This window comes from Malus sylvestris, chromosome 15, assembly GCF_916048215.2.
Source record: "Malus sylvestris chromosome 15, drMalSylv7.2, whole genome shotgun sequence".
Taxonomy (NCBI): Eukaryota; Viridiplantae; Streptophyta; class Magnoliopsida; order Rosales; family Rosaceae; genus Malus; species Malus sylvestris.
Genome location: NC_062274.1, coordinates 9,624,403 through 9,641,290, shown reverse-complemented (window position 1 = coordinate 9,641,290; position 16,888 = coordinate 9,624,403). Strand labels below are relative to the sequence as shown.

General features: G+C 40.3%; 2 protein-coding genes across 2 annotated transcripts; both read left to right on the top strand.

Annotated features, from left to right (window-relative positions):
• Nucleotides 1-427: 427 nt before the first annotated feature.
• LOC126603556 (protein kinase STUNTED-like) lies at nucleotides 428-4,431 on the top strand. The gene is made up of 10 exons (XM_050270437.1): nucleotides 428-842; nucleotides 950-1,047; nucleotides 1,266-1,515; nucleotides 1,610-2,332; nucleotides 2,431-2,679; nucleotides 2,801-2,964; nucleotides 3,052-3,131; nucleotides 3,298-3,445; nucleotides 3,542-3,691; nucleotides 3,799-4,431. The coding sequence occupies exons 1-10, from the start codon at nucleotides 668-670 to the stop codon at nucleotides 4,039-4,041; spliced, it is 2,280 nt and encodes a 759-aa protein (XP_050126394.1). The 5' UTR covers nucleotides 428-667; the 3' UTR covers nucleotides 4,042-4,431.
• Nucleotides 4,432-7,385: 2,954 nt separating this feature from the next.
• On the top strand, nucleotides 7,386-16,533 carry LOC126602372 (uncharacterized protein At1g21580). Its single transcript, XM_050269218.1, has 10 exons — nucleotides 7,386-12,385; nucleotides 12,723-12,924; nucleotides 13,019-13,169; nucleotides 13,309-13,408; nucleotides 13,547-13,621; nucleotides 14,235-14,325; nucleotides 14,486-14,756; nucleotides 14,866-14,908; nucleotides 14,980-15,083; nucleotides 15,719-16,533. Exons 1-10 carry the CDS (start codon nucleotides 7,690-7,692, stop codon nucleotides 16,136-16,138), a joined length of 6,153 nt encoding a protein of 2,050 aa, XP_050125175.1. The 5' UTR covers nucleotides 7,386-7,689; the 3' UTR covers nucleotides 16,139-16,533.
• Nucleotides 16,534-16,888: the final 355 nt, after the last annotated feature.

Here is a 16,888-nt window from a genome sequence, read left to right as displayed (position 1 = left end):
ATTTACCTCCCATGCTCACCGAATTTATATTTTATATCACATCCAGAGAGACTAGACCACTTTTTTTTTCACAGAGGTATAACGAAGTTCATCCATACATGTGAGTTGAAGGTGGCCCCAACCCACAGACCACCCATGCCATCCATAACTAAAACTTCGGTGAAGTTTTTTTATTGTGTTCGGATGGTATATTATGTGTCATTTTATACAAGAAAATTTCATTTTTTTAAGTTGTTAATTCATAATATAATTATTTAATCTCTTATATAATGACAAATAATGTACCATTTCGTGTGATGAGTCTGTTGAAAAATCTCTCCGAAACCTTGATCACTTGCTGAAAAAGCCATTAACAATAATTAACACATGGTTAAAACAGCTCCATCAGAGTGAGTTGAATTAGCAGTAAAAGTAGGTCCGCCCCCGTCTCTTAAATTTGCTGCGCTTTCCTTTTCTTCCGCTGCTCTGTGACTGCTTTTGCGTTTGCGACCCTGAAACGGAAAGCCAAAGCAAAGCAAACCAACCCATCTCTCTCTGCTTTGTAAGCCTTTATAATCCTATTTGACATGAATTTCCAGCACCGGCAACGGAACCGCAGAGCTGCCAGAAGCTGACCCAGTTACCAAAACTACCCCGTTTGGACTCCCCCACATTGCACTGCTTGAAAATGGTGGAAAAAGGCTGTGGCGGAGGACATGCAGAGGCGGAGAGCTGCGGAGGCCGCTCTGTTGTGGTGGGGGTGAAGCTGGACTCGAAGAGTAGAGAGCTGCTGACATGGGCTCTGGTTAAGGTTGCTCAGCCTGGTGATCGCGTGATTGCCCTCCATGTGCTCGGTAAAAATGGTGAGTGAAATTTGGGTGGAAGATTAAGGCTTTTTTTCGTTTGGGATTTTGGGTTTTGGTGGGCTGGAGTGGAAATTTACTTGTGTTGGTGGATTGGGTAATTGCAGAAATTGTTGATCGAGATGGGAAGTCGTCGCTTCTTTCTCTTGTCAAAGCGTTTGACTCTGTTCTTGCAGTCTATGATGGTTTCTGCAACTTGAAGCAGGTTAATTTCTCGTTATTTTGTTGTTGTTTTTATGGTAGAATTTTGTTGTCCTTTTGTATAATTTTGTCATATCCCCTGTTCGTTTCCTGAGAAAATGAAAAATGTTGTGCGACTTTTGAGTGAAAATTTGAGTTCAAACCAATTGGAGAGTTTAATCATTTTTTCAGTGGCCTGGCAGAAAGTTAAAAAGTTGAGATCTTTTATGAAAACTTTTACAGGTGGATCTCAAGCTTAAAATCTGCAGAGGAACGTCAGTCAAGAAAATTTTAGTCCGGGAAGCGAATTCATATACTGCAAGTAAGGTTATAGTGGGAACTGCCCAGAACCACCATAAAATCCGGTCATCGACCACCGTGGCCAAGTACTGTGCCAAGAAACTGTCTAAGGATTGTGGGGTTCTTGCTGTAAATAATGGGAAGGTTTTGTTTAACAGAGAAGGCTCTCAAACAACTTACTGTGACCCCCAAGGTATTTAGATTTTTCTAATTTTACGTTGCTTTTGATGATTTTCGAGTCTGTAAATTGTTTAGGGTGGGATTCTGAGTTGAGGACTTGTTTGCAGGAAGTGAAGAGCATCGCCGGAACAGTTTGCTCAGCGCATTTCACCGATCAGTGTATAAGTCTTCCAAAGTACTAAATGAAGGCAGTGACAGTGTGACCTTAAAGGACACATATGGTCAGGTTAATTGTCAAAACTTGGAGCAGGGATTAGCTAAAGTCTTTCTGGAATGTTCGGAGAGTGTTGAGAAACAGAAATGCTCAGTTTGTTCCCGGCCCTCGGTAGATAGTTCTTGTCACCAATCTGCAGAAGAGTCCTCGGATGACGGTGATAATAAATATATGGCTATAGTGCCAGTGCAGAAAGAAGAGGCACTAGCACCGAGCTCAATTTCTATGTTGATCAAAGAATTACCGGAAGTGAGACCTGGTTGGCCACTGCTTCGACGGGCTGTATTACCAGACCGACAATCTCCAGAGAGGTCTTGGATCCGGAAGATCTCAGTAGTTCAGTGGGCAATGCAGTTGCCCAGTAGACAGCATTCAACTGCCAGCAATTTCGATGAAGGGAAAAATAGTTGTGATTCAGATCAACCTTCCTGTTTGAATGGAGAAAGTGGCGCAATTGTTGCGGTGGGTGGTGAGGCAATGACTGCCCCACCTTCACCGGATTACAATTCAAAAAGCCTGCCTAAAGAATTGGAGGGACTGCATGAAAAGTACTCTGCTACTTGCAGATTGTTCAACTATCAGGAACTTCAGTCAGCTACATCATACTTCTTGGCCGGTATGCTGTTCACGAAGTTCATATGTCAGATATCCTATTCATTTTCCCGATTTCTATTGAATTTTTTTTCAAAAATATATTTTCCTTTGTAATCCCAGAAAACTTCATCGGGAGAGGCGGTAGCAGTCAAGTTTATAGAGGCTGCCTTCCTGATGGCAAGGAACTCGCTGTGAAAATCTTAAAACCATCCGAAGATGTGTTGAAGGAGTTTGTTTTGGAAATAGAGATCATTACTACCTTAAATCACAAGAACATTATTTCCCTTCTGGGGTTCTGTTTTGAAGATAACAATCTTCTCTTGGTTTATGATTTCTTATCAAGAGGAAGCCTTGAAGAGAATCTCCATGGTATATACTATATTTCTCTGGGTTTTAAACATTACAACGAAGAACAATAAATGTTTACTTACCCTGTATTTTTGTTTGAATTCTAACGTAATTACAACTTTTTCGATTTTTTCCAAATCAGGAACTAAGAAGGATCCCCTTGCATTTGGTTGGAACGAGAGATATAAGGTGGCCGTGGGGGTAGCTGAGGCCTTGGATTATCTGCACACCGGCAGTGCACAACCTGTAATCCACAGGGATGTCAAATCATCCAATATTCTACTATCTGATGATTTTGAGCCTCAGGTATACATCTGGTCGGTTTGTTGCTTTTAAAGATGCATTTGTTTATCGAATTGTCAGTTTTAATAGTATCTTGAAATGGGTTTTCAGCTCTCTGATTTTGGACTAGCAAAATGGGCATCAACCTCATCTTCGCATATAACATGCACTGATGTTGCAGGCACCTTTGGGTTCGTTACTTAATCTCATAGCTTTACCTTTCATCGTCTTTCTAAAGAGTCAAGACTTCTGTTTTTCTATAAGATGAATAAAATTTCCAAATTGAAATTCTTTTTTAAGAAACCATGGAAATATGAGATGTTGATTAATTAATAACACTATTGCATTTTTCTGCAGCTATTTGGCTCCTGAATACTTCATGTATGGCAAAGTAAACGACAAAATTGACGTGTATGCATTTGGTGTTGTACTCCTCGAGCTTCTTTCAGGAAGAAAGCCTATAAGCAGTGACCATCCAAAAGGCCATGAGAGCCTAGTCATGTGGGTATGTCCTCTTCTCCCCTAATGTTTAGCAGTACTCCATGCACCTCTTGATGTTTGTCTCTTGGAAGAAATTAAATTAGTGAAACGTCTTGTACAGGCCAAGCCAATTCTAAACAGTGGGAAGGTGTCCCAACTATTAGATCCGTGTTTGGGCGATAACTATGACCAGGGCCAGATAGAGAGAATGGTTTTAGCAGCCACTCTTTGTATCAGACATGCTTCACGAGCTAGGCCCCAGATGAGCTTTGTAAGCTGGATCCGATCCCTCTTGAGTATCCTCCCATCAGTTTATAGCATGAAACAAAAATCTCTGAATTAATATTGACAAGATTCTATCTGTCCTTTTGAGCACAGATCGTGAAGCTTCTTCAAGGCGATGCAGATGTGACTAAGTGGTCCAGGCTGCAAGTTCATGCCATGGAGGAATCTGATGTGCTGGAAAACGAAGCGTGTCCACGTTCAAATCTGCAGTCTCACCTTAACCTTGCACTGCTTGATGTGGAGGATGACTCACTCTCCATGAGCAGCATTGAGCAAACTGTCTCCTTAGAGGACTACCTGAAAGGGCGGTGGAGCCGCTCGTCGAGCTTCGACTAACAAATTCACAAGCACAACAATGCTAGTAATTGCACTCTCCCATTTGTGCGATTCATTTGTATATTAATCCCCACCGAGAAAATAAGAAAGGTAAGAAAACAACAGCTTTGACATGTTGCGTGAGTGTTTGGGTTATAGTTATGGATGGGTTTAGGATGAGAGGTTGTTTGTGTTTGTGCCCTCCTCCTTCCCTAGCAGTCGTAAAGTGGTCCTTATTTGTTGGACTGGTTTTCCTGGTTGGTTTCTTTTTTTCAGCTTACTTGTTGGTCTCAATCAGACCAAGAGTTGGGACTGTTGTAATGTTCAAAGATGAATATGTTGTAATTCTGGTTGATTTTCATTTTCCTCTGAGTGAGCTCAAGTCTAAATATGAGGAAAACTTACGTGAAACTGTTGCATACCCTATTTTTTATGTATCAAGGTCTTCTTGGGCCGGTTGTAAACCTTTCCATGTCTCTTATCACGTGTCATTATGTGATTGAGAAAGATTGACACATATTCTCTTTATGTCTTGTCTCCAAAGAAAATGTTGATTTTCATTTTCACTATGTACAAGTCTAAGCATACGGCTAAAGGAGAAAATGAAACCGTTGCATACCCTTTTTCTCTTTCTCGAGTGATCCTTAAGATTGTGTTTTCATTTTTCTCATCGCCTGACGAGAAAGATAAACGCATGATTGTATGCAACTAGTAATAAATCAGATTCTCTATGCTGTTTCTTTCATCACCAAAAGATAAAGAGAGAGAAGGGGAATGCAATGGAAGATACTTTAGTTTTTCTACTTTTGAGTACCTATGTACACAACATGCTCAAAATTAAAAAAAGGGCAAATGCAAATGGAAGTCATTATCCTCCCTCCAACTTGGTAATAAAATTAGTGGACCATACTGTGTTGTTAGATTATTTTCCACAGGACCACAAATCACAAGGTGCTAAATCTTTCTTTATGCCCCTAAAAGTCATGAGGGTCTCCCAACAACTCAAAAGCTACAACACAAGAACCACCACCACTTCTATGGACCAAAATTCTGGTGGCCAAATTAACTAGCCACCGACACCTCAAAACCCATTTTGGTCATTTCCACAACATCCATAACTTTCACAGCAAGATTTTATGGGTGAAATAAAGGATGAATGTACCATGGTTGTCCCTTTTGGGTTGTGAGTACCAAATGTAGCTGGATGAGAGTACTATTCCTAAGCTAAAGTAGAGAGAAATGTCTTTGGCAAATAGTTTTACCACCACCTCAGTAACTATTTGGCTAGCTGAGAAATTCCAATCAAATCATAGGCACCAAATGAGACAACAAAAAATCCAAGCAAATCAATATGTGTTAAAACACGAGTGAAAAGTTATGTAACGTGATTGTGTGACAATATTTATGTTTGTCATTTCATGGTTACTTTACTCTAAAAGATTTGGCAGGTAGCTAGGAAAAACTTTGGACTGATAGAAAGTATTTTTTTTAATTTTTTTTTTAGAAAGGAAACAACTGGTGGCAAGTTACGATTATCCATCGTTTCGAGGACCGAAAAGTCTCACACAGGCATTTCAGTCTCTCCTGGCCATAAGTTTGGCTTCCACATCAGCAACGGGTTTCGAACCCGAGATCTCCAAATTTTAATTTTTAAAGAAATATTGTAATCCGTAATTTACTATTGAGCCACCATCTCGTGGTTCCTAAAAGAAAGTATTGGTTGGTGGCAATTTATACCCTTTCTCTCTAGAGCCCCGTGCCCATGTCTTCTTTCCCAAAAACCCTAATTTTGAAAGCTTCCTGGCCGTCGGCCCTTGGTTCCGGCTTGAGGTGGGTGGGTAGCCTGCCTTCAACTCTTTCGTGACTCCTAGCCCTCCTTTCTTTCAGCAACTTGGGAAGAAGAACGGAGAGCGTTCCAAATTCTAAACATGGCTAGGGTAAAGAGATTAATCTGACGGTTATAAATCATGGGGTTCACCAGGTTGCAGAGCATCTCTAAAGAATTAGGCAATTGTTTGAGGCAAAATTGTAATTTGGAGATATGACATTTTGCCTGGTTCATTTGCCTAAGAGCAACTCCACCCTTGGAGCTATCCCTGGCAATCCACTATTGAATCCACCCTATTGAACAGTAACTGTCTTTAATGAATAGTAACTACCATTAATGAACAGTAATTACCTTTTGCATCTCCACCCTTGGAGCCCTCCCCCCTGACAATAGGTAATAAAATAGTAGTTTTTTTTGTTTGTTTAAATAATATAAAATAAAAAAAAAACAGAGAAATGGGGCTGTAGGGCCTCGGGCTGACACAAAAACAATAAACAAATGCCTTGGCCCTCGGGCTGCAGGCCTGTCAACTATCCACCCCCCTTGTGCTCGGGCTCCCACTCTCACTTAGGCCCTCCATGGCTGGAGAAGAATCAACAGGCCCTCGGGCCCTTTCCTGCAGCCCGTCCCCCGTCCAAAAACGAAGGCTGGAGTTGCTCTAATTAAGATGTCTAATGGACAAGGCAAAATAGGTAAGGTATATCTAATACTTTTTCATTTTTATTAAATAAATGATGTTATTCACACATATCTTTCTATTTTTAATCATGGATTGAATGAATTTAAAGGATCTAAATACACAAATTAACATGGGGTGTGTGGAAAGGAAAATGAAATGTGTGAATAACACCACTCTTAAAATATGGTCCAAAGCGTGTTAAGAAAAATATTTTATTACTAAATCACTAACCGATGATGCATTTTTTTGCTTTTATTATGGAGTGTGAATAGTTTTTAAAATTCAACATGAAAAATGGGACAATGATGAGGCACTTTCTTATGTGGACGTATTTTATTTTTGTTTATTTTATTTTTAGATTTTGAATTAGGACATGCTATGCTTATATAGTTGTGAGGTTGGCCTGAAAAACAGTAAAATTTATGTTGCATGTAATTACTAAATTGCTCATTTTAAATATTTTTGTTTAGTTGTAATTAGGGGTTAGAATAATAATTTTATAAAGTTTTAGTCGACAAACATGATTCTATTAGGAGTAAGCTTTTGCATGATGACGTGAGTTCGAATTCTGTTAGTGGTTAAACTCATATTTAATTTAACAAAATTTATTGTTTGATAAAAAAAAAAAAAAGTAGTTTAGATCAGGGGATCCCAAATTGCCTTATGTACTCCCTAGGGGACCAAGATTCTCGTCGGATCCCGCATCGTATATCATGCGGTTAGTTTTCGTTAATCATTTAAAATTTAAAACTTAAAATTCAAATGTAAATAATATCTAACGAATACTGACCGCACGATATATAATGAACGGACAGGATTGCAGGATTACTAGGATCCTAGGGAATGGATCCGGCGAGGATCCTGGTGCCTCCCTAGGAGCCACGTTTTGCTTACGTGGCGCAGAAAACCAATTCGATTGGGTTGAATGGTGCGACATGTCGTGTTGCTTTGGAAACTGTCAAAGACATATAACACACTCTATCGGTTTGAAAGTGTGAACGCAAGAAACTGCCCACCAAAAAATCAAAAAGAAAAAAACAAAGCGAGGTGACTGGATTGGATTTGATTGAAATTTCAAACGAAAGGCGAAGCACAAAGTCGCATAAGAAGCAAGAAGAAGAGGATCAGAGAAGAAACCAAAGAAACGAAAGATACGCCGTCGATGGATCCCTCTCAGTATCCCCACCACCTCACAAGGTACGCTTCTTCTTCTTCTTCCAATCCCTACCCTTCCGACAACCCTTCAAATTTCCCAAACTACTCTCACCGCCACCACAACACCAACCACCACTACATACACCACCACCACTCACAACAACCACCACCACCACAGCAACTCCTCCAACCTCCACCCCCTCCACCACCGCCCCAAACGTCGCCGTATAACTCTCTCCCCCCACCGCCCCTGCCCCCGCCCCCGCCCCCCCCACATCCTTACAACCCCAACCAGCCCCAACTCACCTTCGAACCCGAACGCTCCAGAACCTTCCTCCCCCTTCACGACTACCCCGTCTCCTCCCCTCGGGTCGCCCATTCGGAGCGCCCTCGCCACCACCGATTGCTCCAATTTGAATCGCCCTACGTCGAATCCAATCCCGTTTCTTGGGATTCTTCTAGGGCTTTTCACGATTACGATCGTGAATTGCATAAACCCCAATTTAGGGTTGAATCAGAGGGTAGTGGTAGCGCTAGGTTTAGGGCTGACTACAATGAACAGCTGCTCCGGGACCATCGGGCCCCCGTGGACGACGATTATAACAGTCGCCGCCGTGCTCGTGCAGAACCCAGTTCCGATGGAAAGTATCGCGAATTGGGGTTTGCGTCAAGCCAGAATTTGAATAGTCATTTGGATTCGAATTCGGGTGGTTATGATGGCCGGTATGATGAGTTGAGGAGTGGTGGTAGGAGAGATGAGGTGTATGAGAATAATCAGAGATGGGTTCATAATGATAGAGAAGCTACTAGAGAGTTATATGATCCATTCGTGTTCGATGAGGGTAACAGGGGCCGGAATGTTTCGGCGAAACGGGATTATTATGGTTCAGAATCTGAAAGAGGGAGTGGTACTAGTAATAGGAGGAAGCAGATACAAAAGAAGAGTGTTTTACTCAGGCTTCAAACTGTGAAACCTAGTCACCGGAATGGCTCTGCTTATTTTGATAATTCTGGCTCTAGTTCCCACAGAGGGAAAGGATACTATGAGTATTCGGGTCGCGAGATGGGTGAAGTTGAGAAAGCTGCGAATTCTTTGGAACTTGATGTTTCTTTTAAATCGAATTCACTAGTGGCGAAGGCAGTTGGAAATAGGGATGTTAAGACAGATTCAGTGTATGGCAGGGATTTCTCAAATTTGAAACTCAGTAGAGACAGTGAGAATGCTGCACCTGTACGTTTGCGAAGCTCCATAGTTGTTGCAAATAAGACATCCAGTTCAGACAAGGACCCACGACAGTTGGAAGAGGAGGTGAACACTTCTGGTATGGAGAATAGGTGTGATATCGAACAGCCCGGTTCTAATGTGAATGGTGATTCTTCTGGAAAGAGTGAAGTGGAAAGGGTTACAAAGGGTAACACAAAGGGTAAGGTTTTACAAAGAGATGGTAAAAAGGGTGGTTCTGCTCAAATGTCTTCTCTTAAGGTTACTAAGAAGAAAAAAGTGGTGAAGAAAGTAGTGAAAAAGGTCGTAAACCCTCGTCCACAGCCAAAAAAGAAGATTGATGAACCACGTGCAGCAGATAGCTATATTTGTAGCCCATCTGCAGCCTTTGGGACTGAAAAGGGTGAAACCTCTTCACCGAGCATGGTATCGGATGAACATGGCACTGATGCCAACTCTTGTAGTAAGAGCACTGGGAAAACTTCAACTTGTAATTTGGGTTCTTCAAGTTGTGAAGAAATTAATATTGATCCGGGTTGTCTAACTGTAGATGCTTCTGTCCAGGGCTTGCTTAAGAGTTCAAATTTTACCAACAATGTAACTGATTCACTTAGGGTAGCTACTTGTCCAGAAACTGGTTGCGTTGTAGATGTCAGCAAACAGATATGTCAGAGTGGAGACAGTTTATCGCTTGATAATGTCATACGAACAGAATCATCAGAGCCCAGATTGTCTGTAGAAGGCAATGCCAATTCTGGTTTTTTAAGTTCAGAGAAAACTATGATGCATGGAGACATTATGAATGTAAATGGCTCTGGCCATGGTGCAGAAACCAACTTGGATATTGATGGTGGTATAAAAGTATCTTATCAAGAAGTCATGGTTCATAACATTGGTAATGTGGATGCCATCAGCGAGCAACCTTGTACACATCAGCTCCCAACATCACTACAAATTGGTTCTGTGGAAGAACTTCCAAAGGCTATATCTGCAGCAGAAAGCAGCATAACTGTTGGTTTATCAAGTTCGGGGAAGACCTTTGCTGTCTGCTCCGATGATGGTAGAGGTACCACGTGGAACTCTGACAAAGTTAGTACTAATTATGATGAGAATATTATTGTTCCTAATGGTGGGAATGCCGATTTTGTCGGCATGCAAGCATCTGCAGATGGTGCCTCCAGATTATTTGTTAGTTGTGGCACCGAAAGATCTTCAAAGATTGCAAATTCAGTTGGAGATCGGAAGAGTGTTACATTCAAGATTAAAAAGAAGAGAAAATTTAGGACTCTGTTAGACTCTTCAAGGGCCTCCAACACTATTGTAGAGCCTAGAAATGTTTCTGCCCATGAAAATTCTGTGGATACGGCAGTAAGTTCATCCCTGAAGGATGCTAGTCATGCAGAAGTTGCTGTTTCTGGTGTTGAAAAGTTAGATATTGGCTCTCAACCTGATAATGACGGGGTCAGTGTTCTGCGTGGGAACAGCTCACTAGATGGGATTTGTGAGGCTAAGTTATCAGCTAGAAGTGATGTTAACTCTGATCCTGATGAGACTTCTCTGAAGTATATAAAGAGGAGAAAAGTATCCACCTCTCATCTGGTAGGGACTACCTCTCAAACCAATGATGGACCTGCAGATAAGTCTACATCTTATGCAGAAGCACCTTGGACTAACGATGATCCAACACAAGAAGATGAAGTTACTGCTTCCAGCATAGGTTTTCTCTCTGCTAATGCTAATTTAATTCCTTCTCAAGAGGGAAGCACTGTATTATTTGTGGATGATTTAGCGGCTGTATCTGCAGCTAGGGATGCCCTTACTAATGATGGTATGAACTTTGAGCACCAAGGTGTTGAATCATGTACAATTTATGAAGAATCAGTTCCGGATACATCGTTCCTTTGTCCCTCACCATCGAGGAATGAACAGAAAGAGGCTAGCACTCAAGCTCTGGTTGTAAATAGCCCTCAGCTTGACATTATGGACGTAGAAAGTAACCTAGAAGAAAATTTTGGTATATTTTCAACAGATGAGCAAGTTATGATGCAAGGCGAGACTGCTTCATGCAGCGTTTCTTCAGAAGTCCAGCCTCCAGACTCAAGCAATAAATTTTCCTGCACAGATATGGAATCAAATTATGTCTCTGTGAAGGAGAAATTGCCCATTGCGTCAAATTATCTGTTGTTATGCGCCAATAATAATGAAGTATCTACTACTAACTCTAATGATGAAGGAACGGAGTTTGTGCATGATACAGTATCAGATAAGGGTTCTCCAGAAACTTCAACTGATGTCCCTTACTTGCAGATGCTACCTTGTAGTCCATCAGTTATCAAAATTTCTGATGAAAAAGCTGGTGGGGACCAGCAATTGGATTTGAAGTCTGTGGTTGAAGGTGGTTCCAATGCATCTGCTCAAAATTCATCATCAGGTGGTACCAAATCAGTGATGGGGAAGTCAGTAGCTTTACCTTTGCAAAATATCAAAAAGGCAACTCATGGTTCGAATCTAGTAAGCGCAGAATCTGGTTTGAAGAACCAGCTGGGTCAAGCCACTCGTGGGATTGTGCCAGGTCGTTCATATTCGGTCTCTTCTACCTCAATGAAGACTGCCTCTTCAACTCATATTGCAAAGCCTCGGACTTGGCATCGAAATGGTAATTCATCTTCATCTCCTCTTCCTGTAAGCATGCCTTTATCTAGTACTGTTCCACCCCAAAGGCAGTTGCCACAAAGGAATGGAAAATTTCAAAGTAATTCGTATGTGCGTAAAGGTAACAGCCTTGTTAGAAAACCTCCAGTCGCTGCTCTGCAAAGCTCCCATGGGTTTAGTTCAGCTGTTTATCAGTTGAACTCTTCAGGTATAGATGGTTTGAAGAAGAATGCAGGATCTGAAAGTAGGATTGATGTGAAAATGCCTCCAAGTCTCATGAGAACTGGAGAAATGAATGCTCCTTTTGATAGGCCGACACCCCAACTACCTTTGGCACCCATATTATCTACTTGTCCTGCCATCTCTTTCGGGGTTCGTGCATCATCCCCAGTGTCTGAGCCTCTTAGTGGTGAAACCAAGTTAGATCCTATGAATTCTTTGGACACCAAAGATGCACAAACATTTGCCAAGGACTCACTGACAATTTCTGAAACTCAGGAAAATCACAGTGGTTCGCTCAATAATTTGGAAAACCAGAATGTACTGCATGATGAGAATTTGGCACCTCCAAATACCAAGAAGATTGTAAATGGAAAGTGCACGTTAAATCAGTTGGTTGCAACTTCAAATCCTTGTGACCTTCCGGTCCACAGTACTGATAAGATCCAGCACTCCTCTGATGGTTACTACAAGAGGCGCAAAAATCAGCTAATCAGGACATCCTTGGAAGGTCATGCTATCATGCCTGATGACAATTTAAACTTACAGCTGCAAAGGGTTCCTAAGATTGTCCCCAGAAGAACATATGGCAAGAAACGATCACACAAGGGTATGCTGTTAGAACTTGTTCTGTTACGTGTTCTCTAAGCAGTATTTTTTTACACTTACACCTAAATTCTGAAATGCATTTTCTGGATCAAGGCAAAAGTGGATTTGTTCAGTTCCATTTATTGATTACTGCTAACTGTTAGCATCAGGGTTCTTCTATTTCCTGGATGTTGTCCTTTTCTTCATCTTTTAGACGTATTGAAGCTCTGATCTGTAACCTTTTCCAACTTAAGCTCATTTCATATTTCAATGATGATATCATTGTACAGATTTGATCCTTTTTTTTGTTGAAACTCTTCAGTGTTTTAGAATCTTATTACCTTGGTTTTCTCGTACAGCTGTTGCAAAGACAAGTAAAATTGGAAAAAACTCTTTGGTGTGGACACCGCATGGTACACAGTCATCAAACAATGATGGTGGTTCACTTAACCATCAGAAGGTAGTGCCTTACCTGTTTCCATGGAAAAGAGCAAGACACTGGAGGACTTTCATGCAAAGTCAGGCTTCCAGTTTCAAATATAGTTCCGTACCCACAATCAGGTATTCGATTCTTTTCTTGTTTTGAAGAGGCAATTAGATTTGAACACATTTGTGTATGTTACTTAAGAAAATCAAATATTATTTCATTTTTCAGTAAGAAACTGCTGCTGTCAAGAAGGCGGGATACTTTGTACACTAAGTCAACTCATGGATTTTCGCTTAAAATGTACAAGGTATTAAGTGTTGGTGGGGCCAGTTTAAAATGGTCAAAATCCCTTGAAAGGCAATCAAAGGAAGCTAATGAGGTTTGTTGGCTAGTACCCAGTCAGGCTATTATTTCTCCTTCAAAGATGATCCCTTTTTTATTAAAGTGAAGTAATGGTTTCCAAATCAGAAACTGCTCTGTCCCTATCCACCTCAATTGTTTCTATTAACAATGTCTAGGAAGCTACACGTGCTGTTGCTGCAGTGGAGAAGAAGAAAAGAGAACACAATGGTGCTGCATGCATTAGTTTGGGGTCTAAGTTTAGAAGTAATTTGTCAGGTAAGTCAATTCATAGTGTAGTGAAAATGTAGAGCTATCTGATGTGTCAGATGCATGACATTTCTTGCTTGTGGTATACCTTCAATGTGTTTCCACATGGTATGTTGCTTGATTATTAAGTATCTGATGATATGGCAGGAAAACGTATATTTCGCATTGGTTCTGTCCGGTACAAAATGGATCCTTCAAGGCGAACACTAAAAAGGATTTCAGGTGGGCTGCTCTTTATTTGCTCCACATATCAAATGTCCTTTTCAACATGAGCTTTAGTGTATACTTTTTTAATGCTTATACATTAGGAGCTTGATTTTCAATTTCTTCTGGCCATTGGATGTGGTCACCACATGTTCTTAAGTTTCAACCTTTCTTTCTCTTACGAGTAGACCGTCATATCTAGTTTTGGAGTGATTGGGAAGAGTTTTTTTTTATATCCTTGTGATTTGGAACCATTATCTTGGGCTCAGGAAGTGCCTCTGATTTCTGACTAATTTCAGAACTACTGATTTGTATTTTGGTAAACAAAGGGGATGAAAGGCCCATACGATAGAAACAGAATTGCTGATTTCTGTCAGTATCGTTTTGGACATTCTTTTAGCATATTAATTATATAGTTTATGAGCAGTTGCCAGCACACTGGACACTGTCTTTTCTATTCGTGTTGAATCACATATAGCCGTATATTCCAATTCCAAAGAAGTATTATGAGGTGATTAATGAGTGTTTTTCAGTTTTGGAGGATTTTTTTTTTTTTATAAATATTTTGGCATATGTGGGGTACATCTTATCAGCAAATTGATCGTACAGTTTTCATTCATGTTCTGTGTAGATGACGAATCGTCAAGCTCTGGTGTGCTCGATCCTGAAAAGGATCCCAAGAGATCTTATGTTCCAAAGAGACTGGTGATTGGCAATGATGAGTAAGTTGCTGTTGTTTATGGCTTAAAGATAGATTCCTGAAATTAATACAAGCAAATGTGAATGCCAATTGATGGTGTTGACACACGAACCTCCAAATTATGGTTGCATTGTTCGTAAGTTTTAAAATTCTTGGATATAAATGCATTTCCATATTGGCAGATATTTGCGGATTGGCAATGGTAACCAGCTTATTAGAAATCCGAAGAAGAGAACTCGCATATTGGCTAGTGAAAGAGTTCGATGGAGTTTGCATACGGCCAGACTTCGGCTGGCAAAAAAGCGGAAGTACTGCCAGTTTTTTACAAGATTTGGGAAGTGCAATAAGGATGATGGAAAATGTCCCTATATCCATGACTCCTCTAAAGTTGCAGTCTGCACAAAGTTTTTGAAGGGTTTATGTTCCAATCCCAATTGCAAATTGACTCATCAGGTTTACCGTGTGACAGGACTTCACATGATCTACAACAGAACTTTGTACTTCTTTTTGGACATTTTATCCTTTCTTTTTATTTCTTTATTTATATTTTATCTTCATGCAGGTCATTCCTGAAAGAATGCCGGACTGTTCTTACTATTTGCAAGGTGCTTTCTGGTAACATTGTTCTAGTCAAGCTACTAATGGAATTAGAAAATTCTGACATGCTTCCTGGCAGGTTTATGCTCCAATCAAAATTGTCCTTACAGACATGTGAATGTGAATCCAAAGGCATCTACTTGTGAAGGATTTCTTAAGGGCTATTGTGCTGACGGGAATGAGGTACTGTCTTATCATATATACACTTTTTTGCTTGTGTTTGTTTTTTTTTTTTATGCTGGTTTGAATTCGGAAGTCTGGGACTCGTTTTTCTTGCTAGTACGGAGCCCAATTGTTTAGTTCAATTGTGTATGTGGTGTGTGGGCATGCATGTTGATTTTGTAGGCAATCAATTTGGACATACCAGATGAAAAACTGCTCGTGTTTGGTGTATTATGGGAAGGGGAATGGTTGAGATCAAAAGGAGAGTAGAAAGTTAACTATAGTTGGACCTAAAAGTTAACTATAGTTGGACCTATCTTTCAATAAAGTAGACATTGAATATGTTGAACAAGAAAGAGAGTTTCGTTGATAACATTATTATTGAGATCTGCTTACACTCAAGAATATAGTGAACAAAAGATTTAATTAACATATTTATGGAAAGGGGGTGTGGTGAGTAAAACTATTATTTGTTGAATTAGGGGAATGTGGAAAATAGTTCGGGCTGTTGAGTAAAAATCTGGGTGCAAATAGAATTTCTGTTTGTCATACAGTTATACTAGATTTTATATGTAAGGCTTGATAACTCTTCTCTGAGCAAACAAAGATACACTAGTTTTGGAGCAAGTAAAATAGAATATATATCTCCCTCACAGTGCCGGAAGAAGCATAGCTATGTTTGCCCGTCCTTTGAAGCTACTGGAACCTGTCCACGAGGGCCTAAATGCAAGCTTCACCACCCCAGAAACCGAGCAAAGGAAAAGAAAAGAAAACGATCAAGAGAACACAGAAATACTTGGGGCCGTTACTTTGTTTCCAAGGATATCACTGTTTCTGAACCGAGAACAGTGTCTGGAAAGCAGTCTGCACAGAACAGCGATGACATAATTGTTGACGGAGTCGCTGATTTCATTAGCATTGATGTTAGTGATGAGGAGGTTGGAGAAACTAATGATCCAATACAGGAGCAAGCTGCATATTGTGACAGCGATTCGTCGGAATTGGAATTAGATGATCTTGATGAGCTGATTAAACCGATTCGTTTACTGGAAAGGTTGAAGACAAATGCTTCATGACAGACGCAGCTCAAGAGGGGACAACATGCGACGAGCTATGGTATGCAGTAATTAGTCCGTTGTAAGTAAATTTTGTTTTCCCGAACTTTGATTCTGCAATGGCGAGTATGACCGCCATTGCATAGGAACACATACAGAGAGTATTATACTGGAAATAAAAGAGCAGGTGCAGGAGAATCCGCCGTTCTTACCGGAAACCCGGGGCTGGTCTAGCCAATCCATCGTCCTCAGATGTACCGGCGGCCTGCACTTTTGTTATAGGTTTTTATTTGTTTTCTTATCTAGGGAATTGAGATTTTTTTTTCTTTTAGCTTTTTCCTCCCTACTAAATTGTATACTGTACATTTGCAACACTATCAAGTTTTTAATAAGAAAATATTGCATTTATGTTTTCAGTGTAAGTTTTCCTTGAACCCGAGTTTTCTGAATTTATTTTTAGTCTTATGCTCTAGCGTGATGGAACTGTTATTGGAATTTCAAAATAGTTCTCGGACAGTTTTTAGATGTAATTTTTCTCTGATAACATTTACAAAAAGACCGCATGATAACTTTTTTGACGTGTCGAAAATGCCGTTATTTTGTAACTCAATAAAATCATATGCAATTATGCTACTGCAAGTCAACATTTTAGCTACAACTTATGAATTGATGGCTATTAATTTTCTGTTTATTTTAACCACAAACAACTCAAGCTCCCAAGTATAAAACAAGAAATCTTATCCCCACAAATAAGTGGATCAATTTTCATTG